A 23,151-nucleotide genomic window follows, 5' to 3' on the forward strand; every position below is an offset into this window, starting at 1 on the left:
AAAAATTCCGATAGTCAAAGTAAAGATAAGTTCAGGTTCTTGCTTAATGATGGTAATTCAGACCAGCAACTCCATCACTAAGTGATGCAGTTGTAAAGCATGATGCCACGTGTTTGTTCTGGTTTACAATGGCAATTTTGGCATTTACAGTTGCCATGAGTACATGAATCCCATCACTGTTAAGAAACTCATTTGTCTTGTTCCCACAGCATTAAAGCGTGTCTATTTGGTCCATCTCATTTAGCTAAATTTGTACTCTGTATTGCTAAGAAGCAATACAGCCCTACCCCAAAATGATGTTTAATGCAGGCTTAACAGAGTTCGGAAAACAGCAACCCTTAAGAGCAATAATGTGGATTTTGTTTTAGTGAATTATAATTACCAGAAACGGGAACATAAATAGAAAAATCTCTCTCGCAATCCTTGTTGAACTTTGCTGTTATGGTATAGTTTTGGCATTCTTTCAGACGAGATAAAGTATTGTTCTCTTTGTTCCAATCACAAGAACTGCAGGCAACATTCAGCAAATCTAATGATCCAGTAAACATAAGGTATGGAGCATCCTTTGTAACTTCCTTAGAAAGGTGAATAGAGTCTACAAGACAAATGAACAAATAAAAGTTGGATGTAAGAATTAAATCCACCGAAGGCCACAAATGAGATAATAAAATGTAAATCATAAGTTTACAGTTTTATTCCTGTATTAATTAAACTACTTAGTACTCAGAGGATTCCACTTCTGCTCTATGGCAATGACTCCGCTCTTATAAAAACACAAAACGTCTAGAATCAGTGTGATCTATTTTTTTCTGATTAGATTTATGAAGCCACCTCAAATCATTCTTCAGGGCCCTTGATGTGTTTACTCAATCTGGATTAGGTTTTCCTATACTGCTTAAGATAGTAACTGAAAATAAATTATGGAAATTTGGCCCAACTAGTTCTTACAGATTAATTTAATTGTTTAGGGGAAAAACATTTTTTTTCTTTGCAGCCTGTCAGTTTAAAGACTAAAAACGATGGGTCTGGACAAAGCTATCTCTGAGACCATACAACATATCCTTAGACTTCAACAAAGACTAACAGATCCAAAGTGCCAAATTATGCTTCCAAATCACCTTTTCTGGAAATTTTCATTCTCAAACAGGAAGACACTTACATTACACAGTTTTAATACTAAATCCTCCAGGAAGTAGAGAATAGAGGGATAGTTCAGCAACATTTTCAGTCTAGATAGAACAGTGTTTCTCAACCTTGGCTATTTTAAGTTGTCTGAACTTCAACTCAGAACCCAGAATTCCCCAGCCAGTATGTTTAGCTGGGAATTTTGGGAGTTGTAGTCCAGACAGCTTAAACTTGCCTAGGTTGAGAAACACTGATGATGTTATCACAGCGACATTGTCAAATGTGGCTTATCTAGGGCTCACCTGTATCTCTGCTCTGTTGTTCTGTTTATTAAAAGCACTTTTATTAAGCAAGCTGCCTGTGGTCCTCGACCTTTGACTATAATTGAGCCATAACGTTATGTTGCTAAGTGAGACATTTGTTAAGTGAATCATTGCAATTGTTAAGTTAGTAGCCTGCCTGTTAAGTGTATCTGGCTTTCCCACTGATTTTGTTTGTCAGAAGGTTGCAAAAGGGGATCACGTGACCCCGGGATACACTGCAACCGTCCTAAATGTGAGTCAGTTGTCAAGCATCCGAATGTAAATCACGTGGCCATGGGGATGCTGCAACAGTCATAAGTGTGAAAAACAGCCATAAGTCACATTTTCAGTGCCGTTGTAACTTTGAACAGTCACTAAATGAATTGTTTAGTCATCTGTATTTGTTACCAAATGGACAAATACAGATGAAGAGCCCATGAAAATAATTCTCTGCTAAGGATTCCAACAAAAGCTCTTCTTTTTTTAAAAAAAAAGTATAATAATTTATATGGCATGTGTATATGTATATTTTAATACTACAAGAGAATCCAAAACAACTGTGGAGGCAATCTTTCAAACTGATAGAGCTTCTTTCTTATTCAAATGGTTATAATATATTTCATCTTCGGGGGTGTGTGTGTGTGTGTGTGTGTGTAAAAAATTAAAAACTTACCACAATCCTTATGATGGTCTGTAAAGAAAAAAACAAAAATAAGAGAAAGTCATGTGTAGCAAATGCCTTTAAGAGAAAAAATATAATTTTATTTAATATTAATATTTTTGGATGTACACATTCATGTACATATTTCATTGTGTTTTGGTTGAGAGGAGGAAGATTAAATAATATGTTGCATTGCTTAATAGAATTACTTCATAATTTCATGAAAATAATAATTGGATATTCAGCATCTGGCTATATTTAGGATGTGGCTCATGAACCATAGGATGTGGCTCATAAACCATGCTGAAATGATCTGCCCAGTTAATGACATCAGACTTCAACAAACATCAATCATAGCTTAATTTCAGAATATAATCTATCTCTGTGATTTCAGTAGATACTTCAGTAACTCTTGGCTATATCAGACGTCTCCAGACCCTTATATTGGATAAGGTGAGTTGGATTGCTCCAAACAGTTGCAGAGTTTGTAACAGCTTCACAGCTATTAAACTAAACACAGGTAATCTTCAATTTACCACCAGAATTGGGATTGTAATTTATGTTGTAAATCACTATGATCAAGTTGAGTTACCCCATGAACAGACTCAATTTTATGAAATTGTTAGAGTGATGTAAAGAGAATCACTTGATCACAGCTTCCCCAATGGGGATTTTTTGCCATATTTAATCAGAAACTGCCCCCCCAAAGTTGTATATTGTGATCACATGATGACAGACATTGCAACTGGTTGCATAGAGAGTCAGTTGCCAAATTCCCAAATTATGATCATGTCATTGCAGGGGAGGTTGCAGCCATCATAAGTGTGAGTCCAGGTCATAAGCCGCTTCTTATGAGACTGTTATAACTTTGAACCATTGTTAAACAAATTCTCATTAAGATGAGGACTTCCTATAGCTGGGTAATTGCCCAATACCCTATTCAAACAAGCATATAAAGAGTAACCATACTGTAATCTTGCCTTATGAAAACTTCAGGAAAACTTTTGCCAAACATGCATCAGAGTTGACCAGAATTTAATTACCTTGTATGCAATATTGAAAGGGAGCCATATAATAAATATGTCCTCCACCCTCTTTTTTCAGAAACTTTTCCAACATCGAGGAAATTAAACATGCTCAGAATCTTTATTAAGGTTGTGGCACAGTACGACATAGTTGTTGCTTTCTACTGTCCTTGCTACATGGGGCAGTAACATTCCACCGTTCTATAACCTCCTTCTTTACAGTGAAAGAAAGACATCATAACATCACAGTGTAAATGCTCTGTGATGTGTAGTTATTGATAGGGAATAACCGGCTACTTTGGTGGAAAATGTATACTATACCAGTAGATCCTAATATAATGCAAAGCCCCATTCATCTCCTGCTGTCATTCAACACTACATATACAGTGTTCTGCTTGAGAATTTTTAGCAGAATTATGATGTACAGATCACAGAAACCTGCAGGGTAGACCATAGTCAACCAGTTTATCCTCAACTGGCCTCTTCCACTGACTCTGCTGACTATTTAACAGCAGCAATGGGTTTAGATCATCCTATGAAAACATGGCTGAAGCTATTTGAAGATTGAGATGCATAAGCAAGATCTTACTTTAACCTTCAGTCTTAAGACTGTACTTGAAACACATTTGGAAGCTTGTAAATCTCGCCCTCACAGTTTTTGATTGATGATTTATGTTATAGTTGTCTGTGTAATCAATTGAAACACATATAACAATCATGCAGAAATGCATTGTCATTGTTATAGTAATCATAGGTTTGGATTGTCACAATGCTCCTTCGTGTTTTTAGAGATACATGCATGGGCATATCTTCATCCAGTGCAATAAAGCAAACTGCAAGGATCTGACCTAGTTGATTTGTCAAAGCGTACTTAATTCTTCTCCTTAGCAAGCCTGAAGAGAGGGGATTTATTAGGATGGGAACTTTAAAAGGAGAGAGCAACCTTAATATATTTTGTTTGTCCTTGAAGTTGTTTCACTTCTCACCCAAGAAGCTTCTTCAGTTCAGATTGAATTCTTCAAAAGTTGCCTTTTGAAAAAGCACCTCTGAGACAACCATGACCTGGATGACTGAGTATTGCCATAGATATTTTGTTCTTTGTTGCATTTTGGATTTCTATGTAGAGATTGGAGAGGATGTTTTTTTTTTGCCATGGGCATTGCCAAAGACTAACCCATCCATTTCTCTTTGGCCATTGCAATTTCTCAACCATCCTCAAAGTCATTCCCAGTTTCAAAAAGCAGAATGCTTTTCAGTAAGCAACTTGTGAGGCCAATAGGATATGGTCCATTAGAGCTGTAGCTGGTGCATAAACAGGCCTGCCTTTCCACAAAAACCTCCCACCTGTTTTTGGAGATGTTCTGTGGTTGTATGGCTGTTACGCAATTTACAGCTTTATAACTGACAGAATTTTCCTGAATGAAAATTTAGGAATCTATAAAAATCTTGTTTTTGGAGATTGATTCTATAGCAGATGCATGAGGATAAAAATCGTGATCAAGATTTACCCTTCAAATGAAATTATTTGACCCATACATGTTTTCACGGGAGCATACACACTTTAAGATTATTACAATTCATTTCGTATGTTACATAAATGTAGTGGGGCTGCCCTTGAAGACTATGTGGAAGTTGCACTAGGTCTAGCATGCAGTGGTATGGGCCATTATGGGGCATCTTGGTGTTCTCATATTAATTTTCTGCCCTGCGGAGTTGCATTGGGTGGGATTGAAAGTGCTGGTTGCCATTCAGTCATTCTTGGCACAAAACTGGATTATTTGTGAGACCATTTTTTTCTCCAATTGTTTCTATCAGTCTTGCTAAGACTGATAGGAAGATCACAGTTTAAGTTCCCTCAATTAAATAATGCCATCTAATAGGATCTAGGAAGTGGACCTTTTTTTTAGAGAGATTAGATAGCCCCTGGCCCTGTTGGTCTTTTACAAACCATTGAAGATCTGAATGTCTTCCAGAGCATGGGAGACAGGAGGTTAGATGGCACATGAAATGATATCGATATTGTTCTATATTTATTGGGGGGGGTTATTAGCAACCATCATAAAGGTAAAGGTTCCCCCGCACGTGCATGCTAGTCGTTTCCAACTCTAGGGGTTAGGGTTAGGGTTAGGGTTAGCTTTCTTTATTTCTAGCTTTCTGCATTGATTTTCATGTGCTGTTAGCTGCCTAGAATAGCATCTGTGAGGTAGGCAGCCATATAAATTGATTTAGTAAATAATCAATAAATATATAAAGTGCCACTCTAAGGGAAAAAACCCACCATTGTTTTATGGTAGGCCTATTTTAATGCCTATTCCTTCTTACAAAATTGTAATAGTACAATGAAGTAATTATAATACTTTAAAATGAATTGGATACATATAAATAATTAGAGAGGTAGTTTGGCACGGGGGTTTGAGGCACCAGGCTAGAAACCAGGAAACCAAGGTTTGTAGTCTCGCCTTAGGCACAAAGCCGGCTGAGTGACCTTTGGCCAGTCACTCTCTTACTACCCTAAGATGACGGCAACTGAAAATTTTGCCAAGAAAGCTCCAGTGATCTGTTCAGGAGTCAACACTGAATCAGAAACAGCAACAACAAAAACCCCTGAATCAAGTACTTTATGAGTTTTAGCTCTTCCTTCAGATTATAGGGCTGAATGCAGAATTCAGAAACAGTTTCTACATGATTCCCATTCAGTTCAGTCAACTTCTAGAAGAAAAAATGTTTTCAACAAATTTTAACTGTATTCAAAAACTTTGGATGGACAGTAAGTAAATGGGTGCAGGTTTGTCACCTATGGAGGTGGTGTTTGGAAGGGCTGAAGAGATGCTTGTTGTGGTGCCAGTGGTTGGTGTAAACAAAGTATTCCCATCATCTGCCAAGGAAATAAAGAGAATGTTAGCATCACATCCAGAAATAACTGCTAATATATTTCCCATCTAGGGAAACAATTTTAAAGTTTGAAAGGAAAGAAAATGTGCTGTGCTGCTTTTCCAAATCAAAAGTAGAAAACTTAAAAGTATAATCTTTTACACACTACACATTACAATGTATTACATGCTACATGCAATCTACTGCACAATAACAGCTCCTAAATGCAACAGAACTTACTTCTGATTAGAAATGTATACAGCTAATGTTAATTTAAGGTGCAATCCTTCCCCTACTTAATTAGAGATTATGACACCTCCCAGTGGTTTCAATCAGGGGTTATGATAAACAGTGGTCTGTCATGATGGTAATCAGATTAGGCCCAAATTAGCCTTTTGGTGTGTGTTTTTCATCCCATGGCTTGCTGTAAAGGAACAACCTGTTAAGAAATATGTCACAAACTTGATAGAGGAGCCATGAAGGATTTAGAAAAGATATTTAGATGCCATAATTTTTCTATACTGAAATATAGGCAGATTCATGCAAGCTATATTAATTGCTGAATTCAGTTCCCTTTGAATTTAATAATACCTTGATTTCAGTGCTACTGATTCAGTGCTACTGAATCAGTGCCACAATAGCCTATGCTACTTTATAAGATTTATAAGATTCCCTTAATAAAATTAAAGATCGCACTGATGTTGGGGTTGGACAAGAAATAACATGCCACTTATGTTTTAATAATCAATTAAAATAATCAATTAATAATCAAATGTTAATCTCTTTCTGTCTTTGAACTGTTTCGAAGGGTTTAGACTTTTGCATCCTTTTAGCATTGGTAATGTTCTTTTATTTATTCCTATTAAACATCTCAAAATTTTCTATGCATTTGAACCTTGTAATGTCTTTACAAAAAATAATAAAATACTGGCCAGTGACCATGATAAATGTACTACTGTTAATCTATATCTAATCTATTAATATACTAATCTAAATATCACAAGGGCTGTGAAACCCTGTGATACTGTAATGCTCATTCTAGGTTTTGGAGACACAAAAAAACACAAACCCCAGAGCATGTTTTCACAGCCCGTTCAATCTTCCTGCAAGTAATTTTTAACTCACATAGATATGTGCACACAGTGACACACACAGAGACATACACACAAACACACACACACACACACACACATATTGCTTGAAACTCTCAGGCGAGTTTAATCCATAGATTAAGAAGTCCTGCTTTCTATGGTCAGAGCACACAAAAAAAACTTGTCACAGTTTAATCAGACAGTGTGCACACAAACAGGTGCATGCGTATTTTATAATATTTTATTTATTTGTCAGATTTAGATACTGTCCATCTCACTCAGAGTCAGATACATAATGTTGCATATTGGCCCAAGCATCGGCCTATCTTTGTGCATAGTCATAGCACACGTGTCCCACTAATTGTTTCACTTATTGCTCTACTAAGCAAATTATCTTAACTTTCCTGAATCTCAAAATTCTCGGGAGGGGGGAGGAGGAAGAGATGGTTCTGAATATCATTTAACAGATAGAGTTAGCTGAAAGCTCCCTAGGGGTTCAGCCTTTCCTGATGCATAAAACAACACAGACTTAAGGCCAGCCTCTGCCTTGCTGAGATACATCAACTTCACCAATTTTTCCATGTATTTACCTCTCAGACACTACAGAAAGAGCTGCTGCCTCATTTCCTACTTCATTGTATAGATACATACATAAACAACCTTTGCTAGGCAGATACCATCCAGATGGGTAGTTCCCAGCATTCTCAGCATACCAGTCTCAGTCTATGGGAACTTGGAGTGTTATGAGTCTAACACATCTGAAAGGAGCCAGGTTGGGGATAGGTGACATAGAGACTGATCATTCCAGATAGCAGAACTGACACCATTACAAAGTTTCCTGCATTGCAACATTGTATAATCAAGAGTCCCAATAAAATGCTTCCAGCCCTATGGAATTCAACATAGACACAGAGTTTTCCCATGCAAATAGACAATATTTACAAGGCATTATGACCTGAATTTCTCAGTTTAGCTTAGTTTCCTTATGCCTGAATCGCTAAAGCAAACCTGAGATTGTGAGGGAAGCAGAAGTAGCAATGAAAGCCACACTCTTTGTGCTAAGAGAGGTTTCAGTAAAATTAACAGCCTGAGAAACAGGAGGAGGTACTGTTTCGTTGGTTGGAGAACCAGGCTTTGCTTCAAAGGTGCTTGCAGGTGAGAATGGAGTGGTGCGTGAAGGTGTCAAGGAAAAGTCAGGAGTTGTTTTTCCTATGGAGGGTAGATAAGGAATGGGGGGAAAAACAGCATTATTGTGCACAGATTAAAAAAAAATCCCACAAATTGATCTGGTTCACTCAGAAATGTATAAAACACAGTAATGACCTGAGACCACTTATCAGGGGCTTTATAATTAAACATTGCAAAACACAGCTCTAGTCACCCATCCCTCATATTGTTACTCTAATATCACTTCTGTCCTTAAATTTAGCAATATATTAAAGGCATTTTAATGTTTAAATACAATTACATTTTAGAAGAATACAACACTGATTTCCTGATAAAGTTTATGGTAGCCGCAATGTGCATTTTTAGCACTTTTAACCCTTCTAATTCTTCAATTATATTATTATTATTGTTGTTGTTGAAAAACTTCCTGGAAGTTGCATAAGCCTAACTTCACTGATCAGAAAGTCAGTGAAATGTCTCCAAAAGTTAGTAAAAACAATTAGAACATAATTAACCCAAGTAATATTTTTAGTATTTGCCCCTTGGAAAGGAACTGATTAAACATACATCAGAGAGAAAGGACACCCACGATTCATTTATACTGTTAGCATATGATCCAGCAACCACATTTCTGAGTACAGTTTACAAACCAGTGAAAGTATAAGACACAAACATAGAGCATATCCATACATTTAAGTTGCTCCTGTACTGTGCTCATGCAAATTTGATTAAATCATTTTAATAAAATCCTCTCCAGACCAAGACACTCTTACAATAGCTTGCAAGGTATTAATTTCAAATGATAAGCTATCACATCCTCCATTGGACAATCTCTCTACTGCTGTCCCTTGCTATTATTCTCTCCCTCCAAAAAACCCAACTGTGAATTATTTTCCCTTCTGTGGGTAGGTGTCTACACTATTGTGTATAAGTGTATGTGAGTGTGTATTTGTGTACACACTTATACACCAAGCCATCTGCAAAGAACTATTTTAAATGGATAAGAACACTTGAGGTAATGGTGGGATTCAGCTGGTTCGCACCACTTTGGCAGAACCGGTAGCTAATTTTTTGTTGCCCAGGCCCAGAATGGACTTCTGGAAGCGGCATCCATCCAGAGAACTGGTTGTTCACATATTTGAATCCCACCACTGACTTTAGGTGACATAAGATGGAAAAGTGTATTTCAGAGACAGAGCAGAAAATCACACCTTGAAGCTGCTTTTATGAGTCAGAAATCCATAGAGGATGGCATTGTCCATTTTTTCCTTTCTGTTTTGGCAATGGGACAACTGGGCAGTGTAGATAAGCTCAAATTAACAACCCCAGGGAAAACAAGGAAAGCCAAAATAAACCAATATTTCCAAAAAATGTAGACAGACAAATATAATGTTACTCCCCTTCAAAGGTTAGTAGCATTTTTTTTCTTTTTACAACTCTGTCATCCCTTGCATTGGGGTGGAGTCAGGGTGACTGAATGGAGCTGAACATTTACTGTCCTTCCTGAAACCTATGCAAAATTCACAGCAGATATTTTCTCTTTGCACCCTGATACAGAAACATCTGCCTCAGCCTAGGATCGAACTCTCAGCCTCCTGAGGCGAGAGTCTTAACCTCTAGGCAACTGAGCTGCTCAGAGATTAGTTCCATTGACTAATGTAGTGACATTGATTATATAAGGATAGAATGCAAACCCTCTTCCGTTTTTAGTCATTTTATAGCAGCTTGATTTCAAAGTTGTAATGATACATCTCCATCCTATTGCCCTCAATTCTTAACAGGGTTCTGCTCATGTGGATGTTGCTGATGAACAGCTATTGTGGCATAAGATCATATCCTATGAAAAGCAAAGATTTCACAAAAACAAATTAAATAAACATATTGCTTACCATTTGTGGCCGCCTTAATAGATGTTGTTCCTGGTGGTGTTGATTGGCCTAAGAAGGAGGAAAATGGAGACATGAATACATTGTAATAATAATAATAATAATAATAATAATAATAATAATAATAATAATAATAATAATAATAATAATAATAATAATAATAATAATAATAATAATAATAATAAGAAGAAGAAGAAGAAGAAGAAGAAGAAGAAGAAGAAGAAGAAGAAGAAGAAGAAGAAGAAGAAGAAGAAGTTGGAAGGGACCTTGGAGGTCATCTAGTCCAACCCCCTGCTCAGGCAGGAAACCCTATACCATTTCAGACAAGTGGCTGTCCAGTGTCTTCTTAAAAACTTCCAGTGTTGGAGCATTCACCACTTCTGGAGGCAGGTTGTTCCACTGGTTAATTGTTCTAACTGTCAGGAAGTTTCTCCTTAGTTCTAGGTTGCTTTTCTCCTTGACTAGTTTCCATCTGTTGCTTCTTGTCCTCCTTTCAGGTGCTTTGGAGAATAGCTTGACTCCCTCTTCTTTGTGGCAGCCCCTGAGATATTGGAACACTGCTATCATGTCACCCCTCACCCTTCTCTTTGTTAAACTACACATACCCAATTCCAGCAACCGTTCCCTATATGTTTTAGCCTCCAGTCCCCCATTCATCTTTGTTGCTCTTCTCTGTATTCTTTCTAGAGTCTCAACATCTTTTTTACATCGTGGTGACCAAAACTGGATGCAGTATTCCAGGTGTGGCCTCACCAAGGCATTGTAAAGTGGTATTAGTACTTCACGTGATCTTGATTCTATCCCTCTGTTAATGCAGCCTAGCACTGTATTGGCTTTTTTGGCAGCTGCAGCACACTGCTGGCTCATATTGAAGTGATTGTCCACTAGGACTCTGAAATCCCTCTCACAGTTACTACTATTGAGCAAGGTACCACCTATACTATACCTGTGCATTTGATTTTTCCTGCCTAAATGTATAACCTTACTTTTTTCACCATTGAATTTCATTTTGTTAGATAGCGCCCAGTGTTCGAGTCCTTCCTCCTGTATCTTAAGCCTATCTTCTGGAGTATTGGCTATTCCTGCCAGCTTGGTGTCATTTGCAAATTTGTTGAGTTCTCCATCTATCCCCTCATCCAAATTGTTGATGAAGATGTTGAAGAGCACTGGGCCCAGAACAGAGCCCTGGGGCACCCCACTACACACTTCCTTCCATGTAGTATGAAAAACAATGGTCCAGATATTTTACAAATGGAGGTTTGAGAGATTTTTTTTTTTTGACAAGAAAAATATTTATTTTTTATTTGAAATCTGTACTTGCCAAATGGCTAAATGTAACTGAAGGGTAGCATTTCCCAGTATTCAATATTGGCCAATCTTACTATATCAAATGTAATTCAAATGATGTAATCTGCATAATCCACATTATTACATGATGATGACATGACACGCAAGATGACACTGCAGCTTCTGTACAACAGGTGCATACTTTCCTACTAGACATAGTTGTTAATATGACATGCCTTCAGACTAGAGACTCTGTTGTTCAATAAGTCAACTCCAACATAAGCATACTTCAATGTAACATAATACCTTTGTGAGTTTTCTGGGAACCAGCTTTGTCTATACATTTTAAAAATACTAACATAGGTTTATCAATATGAAATGTAGGGTCCCCACCCCATCCAACATAAACAGTTTTGAAAGCTTTACTACTTTCAGATTCCAGTTTGTGTCTAAGGATTATTTAAACTAGTTGATAGTTCCCCTCCCAACCTCTTATTTAATGATATATTTGATTTATGTCCTGGTTTTGTTTTTCTTTTTTATGGATGGAGCTAACAAAAGTTAAAGCAAACAATAAAAATTTAAAACGTAGGTTAAATGGAATTCTACACTGAATTAACAGCCGAGCAAAAGGGAACCCAGACTGGTTCAAACTCAAGGCTTTGAGATTGTTCAGAATTGGATTCACTTATGGCTTTCTGGGGAAAATAAGTCCCTTACTTAGGACTTCTTATCTCAAATTTAGGAAGGCCACAAATTAGTTAAGTGAGTTTTGCCCCATTTTACAAACTTGCTTGCTGCATTTGTTAAGTGAACCACTGCCACTGTTAAATTTTGGATGCTCACCAACGGGCCTGCATTTACAGCCATTTGCAGTGCCCTGCAGTCACATAACTGCGATTTAGCTTTGCCAAAAAATGGCATTTACTTCCAGTTGCCAGCAAAAACTGCCCCAAAGCAAACAACCACCAAATTTCCTTAATGATCACTGCAAAAAAGATCATTAAAAATGGGTCTGCTCTGGTAATCGTAATTACAGTCTTAAATAGAGGACCACTTGCATCTCATGATTTGCTTCATTGGATCACATTAAAACATAACTCCCAAGCTACAATCCACGGTGACTGGGCTTGCGTTATATGTTAAAACCCAAAACAAACAAACCAAATTATGATTTAGTATGAGGGGAGAGAGAATATAGGTGTCTATATTCTACATTTGTGTCTACATTTGTGTCTGGTGTATATATGTCCAGACGTGTAGAAAAGTAAGATTTATATACTATTTCTGATGGGATAGTAAGTTTATTTGTGATGGGATAGAAAGTATGTATGTTTACACACACACACACACACACATATAATATATATTTGAATCCCATTATTCAGCTGTGAAAGGTAAGGTGACTGGAGGACAATGATCAGGTTATTCTTTTTGCTATCTTTGCTCATCCTTGAGTTTTTTTAAAAAGCATTTAACAAGAAATCAGTAGATGGCACCATAACATAACAAACTCCAACAAACTCTAACAAACTCTATGTCATAGAAATCAGTTTCACTATAAGAAGGTAGCCATGAGCCACTCTGTCAATTGATGAGGAGACTTGCTTTTAAAAAACCAAGATGTAAAAACCCTATGGCTGTGATCATATCTAGCTGATAATTTTTATTTTACATAGTCCACAGGAGTTTAGAGAAGTTTACATGATTTGAACTTCAACATGAATATGATATTTGTAAGGAAAACATTGCTAACTTTTGGCATGTTTTTGACAAAAAAATGTTTTACTGATATTAGATCATTTTAGGGGGGGCTTTTTTAAAAGTCAAGTTTAAATTTTTTTTAAAGGCTTGGGTTACAAAACTCCAGGTCTAACAGCAAAAGTTTGCCACCTTATTTTTTCCAGCCATTGTATGGTCTGCCTTGTACAAGATTCTAAATCTTTCTTAAATAGAAGATGGCTGCCAGTAACATGTCTTGAAGTAAAGGATTTTTCACACAAGATGATCTAATGGCTATAAACCCCAGAGGTCAAAAAGTAACCTTTCTGCAGTTCAGAGAAGCAATTCTACCAAAACTGGAATGTGTTTCAAACTTTTGAAATGTATATAAAATAAATTTCAAGGAAGGAGGGGGGAGGAGAAGGATTGTTACTGATGTATCCCATACTGTATGACGGTATGTGCCTGTATGTCAGACTACAAGCATGCATGCAGAATGCTAATTCACTGATAATAGTCTATCCAGGCAGACCAGCATTGCGGAAGATAATTAAACTGAGTTTCCAACAGTCAAATCTATTATAAAGCAAGCATCTTTTGCAAGCTTACTGAGAAGCAAATCCTTCTCTGATTACATCCAAATGAGTCTATACAGTACAACAGTTATTCCCAGTCCGATGCCTTAGACATCCATACTGAAGTTATACATATCAGTGTCAACCTTAATAGGAATATCAGACAGGAAACATGAGCTAATTCTACTTTATTGTAAAGCTACAATAACAGAATCTTGTAAGTCTGAAAGTATAACTCTTCCTCCATCTCTTTTACAGTCTGGAAAGCTTAGGAGGGTCTCTTCTGAGCCTCTTGTTCTGTCCAGTATCCAGCTGGAGGCTGTGCTGTCTCTTACCTGGTCACTCCTCCTCAGGCAGTTTTTCTTGGCCCATTCACCTGAGATTTTTTTCACCTACCATTACAATATCTGAAAGGAAATGGATGGAAGCTGGAAAGAGCTGATAAAAAGAACTCAGCTAAACATTAACTACTGTATGTTGTTGTTACATTTTGCTTTAAAAGAAGAGTGTGATCAAGCTGCAAGATTCAAAGGCTGATCTTGCACAAGCCATTGTCAATCAAATGAATGTAGCAACTGGAGAGAAAACATTGGGTGACATGTCATGGAATGGTCCAGGGAACACAAGCAGTATTCTTATGTCACAAAGAGACAAAAATATGTTTGGCTTTGTCAGGAGAATCTATGAATATTGCAACTGCTTTGCAAATATTGGCTTATAACATACATTGCTAGCAAGCTCTTTCAACCTGCACAGTTCCCCAATTAACCTCCTAAGTGCAGTTGACATTAAGAAGCCTGAAAATTCTTAAAGGCTCTTCTGATGAGCACCCACCACCAGCAGAAGCTGTAAAAGAAGAGCTATGTGGAACTGTAACAGAGATATGTTGAAAATAAAAACAGATTTGCTAAACGTTTGAGTGTGAGATCAGGTTTTGTTGAGCGGAAGCCAGATATAATCTGAATTTTAACTCAACAACAGACCACACCTGGTCTACAATGACATGAGTTCAAGCATAATTATCTAAGAAGCAATGTCTTTTTCTATATTTTCTCCATCTGCAAAATAATCCAGTTTTCCTCCTTCTTGATCCTTTATTTTAACATAGATATATTACATCAGAGGTGCCCAACCTTTCCAGGTTGGTGGCCCAGAGGGAAAGGAAGGCCACGTGCACACACACAATCTAGGACCCATGAAACACTGAGAGCAGGCCTAGCACTTGTGGAATGCTCGGGGCGGGCCTATCGCCCACATGACGCTTGAGGCAGGCCTATCACCCGCATGATGCTTGAGGCAGGCCTATCACCCGCATGATGCTTGGGACGGGCCTAGCACTCATTCAATGCTCAGGGCTACACTAGCGCAAGGGGGAAGTGCGTGCACACACGTATGCACACTGGCCAGCCATTCACGTGGCCTGATGGCCAAGTGGCCACGGCCTGGTAGTGGGCCACTGCCCAGAAGTTGGGGACCCCTGTGTTACATTATTTTAACATGCAGGGCATGGTTAAAAAGTCAAGAAGGCAGGCAGGATTGCATGATTCAGGCTTTGCCTTTTTTTTAATGTGACACGCTACCACAGTAGCAATAGACAGTACCCTCACAGCCTCCATCTTGCCTTTTTCTACCATATCCTGAAAACTTCTGAAAATGGAAAAGAATATCTTAGCAGTGATCGAGTTGCTAGAGTATCTAATTTGGAACAACATACTTCACCAGCATCATCCTTTAGCTTACTGTATATAATTGTATGGATAAGTTTAGATTTTAATTGAGACAAAACCATTTCAAGTTATTAATAGAATGCCCATAAATATAAAAACTTGTAATAATGTCTTCACTAAAATATTAATATATTTTTAAAAACCTGTTTAGATATTTCTGCAAAGTTTGTCAGGAATGAAACTCATTAGACAACATCAATGGTTGAAATCAGCCTTCTTTAATTAACTGAGAGGAACTGGCCCAACCTATAACTATATGGCAAGGTAAAAATAATTCTGATCTAAAGAATTGAAAGTTGAAGTCACTCATGACTAGGGATGGACAACCCAGCCTATTTCAGTTTCACCAAGGCTAAGTTTTTTCAATCTTAAGTTTGGTTCAGCTTATTTTCAAGCTGCCTTTCTTTCTTCCAACTTAAATGCAAACACGATTTTGTATGCTTCTCATGCAATTTTACTAATGTGCATATTTTCTAAGCCATGAAATTAAGCTATAATTAAACCCTTTACTGTAACATAAACGTCTTGTAGACATTCTTCTGTAAAATAGGTATTTTAGGTCCATTATTGCATCTTAAGAAATAACATCACAAAATCCAGAAAATTCAGATTTGAGCATATCACTCTACTCCAGTTCAGGTTAACATTTTGGAAATAAAAAGGAGGCTAATTTGCCTCCTGAATTGAAAATACAATTAATTTCTATTCCTTAGTTGCAATTCACTGTGTGCTTTCAAGTTCCTCTTTATCTTATCCTCAACTAACTAATTTAGAACAAATACAGCAAACAGGATAGCTTCAGCAAATGAGTCCTTAGTTACACATGTGTGGTTTCGCTATGCGCATTTCTGTTTCTCTTTTTCAGAAGTCTGCATAAAAGGAAGAGGATGTGCAGCACATTGTGGTTTAGAACATAAGCTCATCTAAGTGGCGAAACAGTTTCCATAGCAGCAACAGGCTCAGAGTCTCAGCCCACTCTGAGTGCTAAACCACAACTTCTCCAGTGCAGTTGTCAAGTTTCCTGATTCTGATTCTTTGCTACAACTGGGCCTTTCTAATGATGCTCATAAATTGTGTATACTGTAGTTGTACTAAAGATAGAGTCCATTTTGAGACTGAAATGGATGGGAAAGAGATGGAGGGAGGGAGGGAGGGAGGGAGGGAGGGAGGGAGGGAGGGAGGGAAGGAAGGAAGGAAGGAAGGAAGGAAGGAAGGAAGGAAGGAAGGAAGGAAGGAAGGAAGGAAGAAAAGAAAGACCCTGCAGATGGATCCTGGAAAATAAATCAATACAATTTGCCCATGAGAATGTTGAAAGGAATTGTTCATGGAGGCTGAAGGCTGAATGGTAAGGGAGGGAGCCCTTCTTCTAACATATATCTTGAAATACGCAATAAGCATAACTGAATCCAGATAGTTAAATTGGACATCTAGTTACATGGCCACTGCTAAACCTCTGCAGAAGTTTGCATATTACTATATAGATTGTGTGTTTATTTCTCTTTATGTTCTCACCATACACTAAATAAATAAATAAAAGCTCCCAAGGTTCTCCTCTATTGTTCTTTCACCACAGTGTCTTCCCTGATTCAAAGAGGTCCTTTGCAGAGGAACAATTCATAATGATACCCAATAAACAACTTCTGCTGTGTATCTTCCTTGCTGGCAATTTCACAATCTAATTTTATATATCTAATGTATGTGGAAAGATTTGCTGCAAGGGAAGCTGATCTCAGGGAAGGAAATCCAGAACAGAGGCACGAAAGAAGGCTCCTCAATGAATTACATATTGCGGGATTGGAACTATTTCACTGCAGAAATGTATGACATAATGTATCAGTAATATTTTCGTAGTATATATCTGAGCACACAGATACCAAATTATTTGCTTAAGACCCGAAACCAACCTAGAAACCTAGTTTGGAAAGTAAAGAACAGAAGGAAAAATTGAGGGAAATAGTGACAGGGGAAGAATGGAGAAAATAAAAATAAAGTGGGGGCAGATGGATCGTTTGATTCACATATAAATCATATTTAATTATAATACAGAATACAGTATAATGCAGAATAATATTCAAACATACAGTATCTTGGGTGATGTATTGCACAAAATGGGTATAAGGGGAAAATGCACATGGAACTTTTGCTTGGCTTTAAAAAAACAACTTATCTATGTAAAAGCACAATAAATCATAAAAATAGTAAATTGGGATGCTGGAAAAAAAATGCAATCAAAGAAGTCCTTTCCTATGAGATAGAAAAGCCATGGGATTCTCAGGTACAATTTATTTGACCAGATATGTACTGATTAAAGTATTAGAGTGCTGGAAGACAAATCAGTCTGGGTTCACCATGACCTTTTTGTAAGTGTCTCGATGGCAGACAGAAATACAATGACATTAATCTAAAGCAATGAATAAACTTGCATTCTATTCTACTTTCAAATGTCATCAATGCATTAACACACAAATGGCCAATCCTACAACACAAAAAAAATAATGGAACTCTTCTCTCTTTTCACTGTCTTTTGGCTGTTCCAGAAATCTATAACAGAGGAAAGCCTTAAGAACTCATGACCACTTCTGACATTTTTCACAAATAGCATGTGTTTCCCAGAGTATATGTCCAGTATTTAGAGTCTGGTTGTGAGCATTATAGCATTGCTGGTGTCCTCAAGCAGTACACAGGCCACATAAAATTATGTGTATAATTTTGATAAAGTATTGATAAGACCATATACAAAATAGCAAAAATTTAAAATTCGAGAATGACATTTCAAACTTCAGTGACAGGACCTCATAGGATCTTGGCAAGCCTACATAAAATTTATTTATTTATTTATTTTATTTAATTTGTATACCGCCCTTCTCCCGAAGGACTCAGGGCAGTGAACAGGGCCATAAATACCAAAATAACCAAAATACAAAATTAAAAACAAATTAAACCCTAGTGCCCAAATGTAAAAATAAATTACATTAAAACAATAATTTAAACCCAAACCCATCAGACCAGGCCTGCTTGTTCAAACAAATAGGTTTTTAGATCATGTTAGATAACAAATTGCACCCAATTTTGCTAAACTTGTGAGATTTCTGCCACTAAAAAGAATACATTATTTGAGGGCTACCCACTACATACAAAATTGCATAATTGTCCCTGAAGCTAGAAAAGTTTATTAGTTACTGACATAGTCCATGTCCACATTGAACTATAACCACCACACATGAAGCTGTATTTGATTGAAGGCTACAACTGGTGCATAAATTAGTTCCACTTGGAGATAACATAGAGCAGTAATGGGATATTTTCCCTATTAGGGTATACTAAATCCTGATTATTCCAGTATTTGAGGGGCTGCAAAAAAGAAGAGGGGGGTCACGTTATTCACCAAAGCATCAGAGGGCAGGACAAGAAACAATGGCTGGAAACTGATCAAAGAGAGAAACAACCTGGAATTAAAGAGAAACTTCCTGACAGTGAGGACAATTAAACAGTGGAATAGCTTGCCCCCAGAAATCATGGGTGCTCCATCTCTGGAGATTTTTAAAAAGAGGCTAGACAGTCACTTGTCTGAGATGGTATAGGTTCTCCAGCTTGAGCAAGGGGCTGGACTAAAAGACTTCCTAGGTCCCTTCCAGCTCTATTCTATTCTATTTTAGTCTATTTAATTTTGGGCTTTTTTCATTCAAAGTACTGTGCTGAATCATAAATAAGTCTTAATGAAAAATAAGATTTCTCAGTGCATTTTGTTTAAGACTTCAATCAAAGGCATCTGAAGCCATTTTAAAAAAATTCAGGTTCATTTCTTCAGGATAAATTCCCTTGACTGGAATTTAAAATGTAGGATATGGTCCATTGGAAAACTTTTAAAGTGGAAATCGAGCCAGTATCCAAATGACCCTTAACCTAATTTCGATGTATTTATGGACATTCTTCTCATTATGAGTTAATTAAATTCCTGCCACCGGTAAGCTGTAGGATATTAAAGTGAGATGTTAGGAAATGAAAATGGTCAACCAGGGGAAAAAAATTAAGTGCCCTGTGACTTCTTATGTTGCTATAATATATCTCCTATTCAGGAAGAGGACTCAGCTGTGGAGGAGAATTTAAGATTAAAGGATGTAGGATGTGCTTTTCAATATCTGCATACTCTACTCCCTGGCAGTAATGAGTTCTCATATTCCCCAGAATTATTAAGAAGGCCCCAAATGGATATCTAATATTGTCAATAATGAATGACAATCTCTTCCAGTTATTCTTTAAAAAATAAGTCCTGGCTTTGAGGATAGATGGACTAAGCAGCTGAAATAATTACCACATTCATTTAATGCCTCTGGGAACTGCCATGGACAGCATCTTTCTACGAATATAATACTACGTAGTAACCCAGGATTTTTATAGGAAACTGGTAGGGTCATGCCCTGGTTTCATCTAGGCTAGAGAGTGGGCATTCTGGGCAAATTAGATTGGTCTTCTTTTCATAGAAAAGTAGAAGTTACAAGGGTAGCTTTGCATAGGACATTCTACACTTGATAGATGCTCTGATACTTTTGATGGCAAGACTTTACTCAAGCTTACACAACAAGTAGCTGATGTTGTGCCCTCTGACATCATTAGACAAAACAGAGAAAGGTGTAAACATTCTCTTCTTCTGTTTTGGAGAACCTGGTGATGTCAAAGGAGAAATTACAAGGTTCTTTTTCAGAATGATTGGGGCCTTGAAGAGCATTCATGGTACATATTCCCATGTGGTCTCTTAAGGTATGGCTCATGCTTTTCACCTGCCATGACCCCAATTTCTTATTGTAGTACCTACAATCCCACTGCCTGATATAAATCTAGCCCCTGCTCTTTCGAATACACACAAAACACATGCTCATGGAGTGATGATTTCTGTATACAGTCCCAAGTTAGCTGAAAGCAGTAGATTACTGGCCCTTGAAATTAGTTATATAGTCACAAACATTACATATTGAGCTTCAAGCATTTGTGTGATTAAAAGGGATAAATCCCAAACTGGGATTTTATTTTGATTGGCACTCAAAAAATTTTCTGCTTACGGAGATATATCCAGGAGCTGAAAGAGACAAGTAACACCGTACGTATATCTGACATACACACAGAAACATAAACTGGATTTCAATAATATTAAAGATCATAAGCAAATTCTTCACACAACTGTGATTAGTACAGTCATGGACAACTTTTATTCATAGTGAGCAGGTTCTTACAATCTTTTAATTAAAATAATTATATAGAAAGCTATATGAATGCTGAGAAGTGCATTATATATTATGAACTTTTTCCAAATGTTTGCAATATTTTGATGGCACTAGAAGTGGTAGCAGATGAAACCAGTTTCATTAACATCAGTTTCTTTATAAACTTGTTATACATTTTAATTGTAAAATTTCCAAGAACACTTAAACTATTGTTAGTAGAATAGTCATTGCAAGGATCAATAGACATTTTACTGTCTCTGTCACCATTCTTCTGGCAATGCTGGTATTCAAAATCCCATTCCAATGAATATAGGTGTTTGGGGATGTTATCAATTGCCTCAAATACCAACTGCATCCATTTTACAACAGATGCCCTGAGAACTATGCCCTCACTATCAGCTTTGCATTTAATACTCATAGTTCCACCTGGAACTTCCTTTAGAAGAAGAAACTTAATAAACTTTTTTTTAAAAAAAATCACCATAAAATTTTGGTAAGCTCATGAGAGGGTTTTTTAAAAAAAAATTCAAATACCTTTAAGCTCCTTTAGTCACAATCCAAAGGGCACACAACCATATCTTTGAAAAATTTCTACCAAAACCAGATCAATAAACAACATCTTCATAAACAATACAGTATTAGTAAACAATATCATAGTAACAGTTGTGTAACCAATCCAGTATCATATTCCATATTCAAATTAATGGTGCCATCGCCTATCAGTTGTTTCACTGCTCTAGTTACCATCCAGAAAAATCTGGGACAACCAGGTTTTCAGCAGCTTTTAAAAGGTCTTATGAGATAAATAACAGGTGAACATATTGATGAGTGGTCTCACAAATGAACATGTCTTGTGATACTCTAGCAACAGTGGCTACCTCAATGCCATTCAGAGGGTCTTGATTGTCCTTATGGGAACTACTATTGTTGCTTGATTTCCTTAGTGAAGACTTCTATGCTAACGTGTGCAATTAGAAGCAATGGCAAAAGAATATACTTTCTAAGTTAATGTTTGTATGGGATTCACTACCATAGATACGATGAAGAACTGAATCGGTGCCATGAGCACTGAGAATTGATTTTGTTTATGTAGATCAGGGGTGTCAAACTGCTGGCCTGGGGGCCGGATGCATCATAGCAAAACCACACCCACCCCATTGCCAGCAATAGCAAAAAAGTCGTGATATGTCACATGGCGTTGCAAGTTTGACACCCCTGATGTAGATCATTCTTCCTGATAGGATACCTTTTCTACCTGTCTAACTTCAATACTGGGCAGTGTTATGATTCAGTGCTATCTACAAATTTTGAAAATATAAAATTACTCCCCCCTCAAAATTCCTTGTCAACACAACTTGAGGCATTACAGATTTTTGTCAAAAATGGCTATATTTAGTTTCTGCTACCCGCATTCCTCTCTTATATTTTGGACCCACCTTTTTATAAACTTATAAGTTAATGTTAATCTTTGTGTTTTGTTCCAGTCATGATGAAGGCTATGCTATCATTCTAATTGTTATTAAGATCTTACAGTACAACCTTAAACTGGCTAACTCAGATATAAGTGACACTGAACTCAATTTTGTCGGAGTATATATAGGATTTGAGTCTTACTTTTATAAAACTGGGCATGATCCAGCAAAATGAAAGCATTTTTTAAAATTTCAGTGAGAACTATAAGCCTGGCTATAACTTTCTCATTCAAATTAAAACAATTAGCAGGGTTGATTCATTTGTCTCCAAAATGCAATGTTTATAGCTACAACAGTCTTTTAAAAAAATAAAAATAAACTTGTTAAATTTTATTGAAATTACGTGTGCCATTGTACCTGTTTTAGAAAATGCTGCTAAAACAATTAATAAGAAGAAAACACTTGGGCTGGCTATCCCTTTCACCCAAATGTTTATTTCATTCATTTTCTATCACACTTTTAATCTGTACCATACTGAGGAAAAAGTGGCAGGCAAAGGAAAATGAAAGAAATAGTGTGTGGTTTTAGTTTAATACGTTGAGGTGCAAAATCCTGAGCAAAGCCGAGGCTTTGAAAATCTGCCACTGACTTTTAAAAGTCTCTGTTCCAGGCCTCAAGTAAAGCTTTTGGGCGATTGCTGAGAAAACCTGTGATTACATGCGCCAGTGACTTTCTTTCCAACCCTTCTTCCATTCTCTGATAAACATGAGGCAGAGGATTCAGCAGAACTGTAAATATCTTTTCTGGGCTTGACAAAAAGGTATTTCTAAGGTGGCATTTCAGATATTCCCAGTAAGGCACATAGAGAAAATGTGAGAGAGCAAACTTTCACAAGGAAAGGACATCAGCTTTATTAGTTTCATCAACAAAGCAAACCCACTGTGCCTCCACAATGATAAATGTTTGATGGTAGATTTGTATGTAATATCATCAGTAGGCTTTCCAAAAATAAAACTTCCGAACGTGCTGTTGTAGAAACAAGAGGACTGTACAGATTTCAGCTATAGCATTGTACAGTAGT

At 37.0% G+C, this 23,151-nt stretch overlaps 1 protein-coding gene across 1 annotated transcript in view; it reads right to left on the reverse strand.

The window, feature by feature from the left end:
- The window catches only part of PTPRC (protein tyrosine phosphatase receptor type C), an 80,919-nt gene that overhangs the window by 36,634 nt on the left and 21,134 nt on the right, over positions 1-23,151 (reverse strand). Inside the window, 5 exon segments of the mRNA XM_081324361.1 lie at positions 383-595; positions 2,101-2,118; positions 5,908-5,988; positions 8,084-8,284; positions 10,132-10,179. Coding sequence (XP_081180487.1) covers positions 383-595; positions 2,101-2,118; positions 5,908-5,988; positions 8,084-8,284; positions 10,132-10,179 — 561 coding nt within the window.

Source organism: Vipera berus (assembly GCF_964194415.1).
Source record: "Vipera berus genome assembly, chromosome: 3".
Classification (NCBI taxonomy): Eukaryota; Metazoa; Chordata; class Lepidosauria; order Squamata; family Viperidae; genus Vipera; species Vipera berus.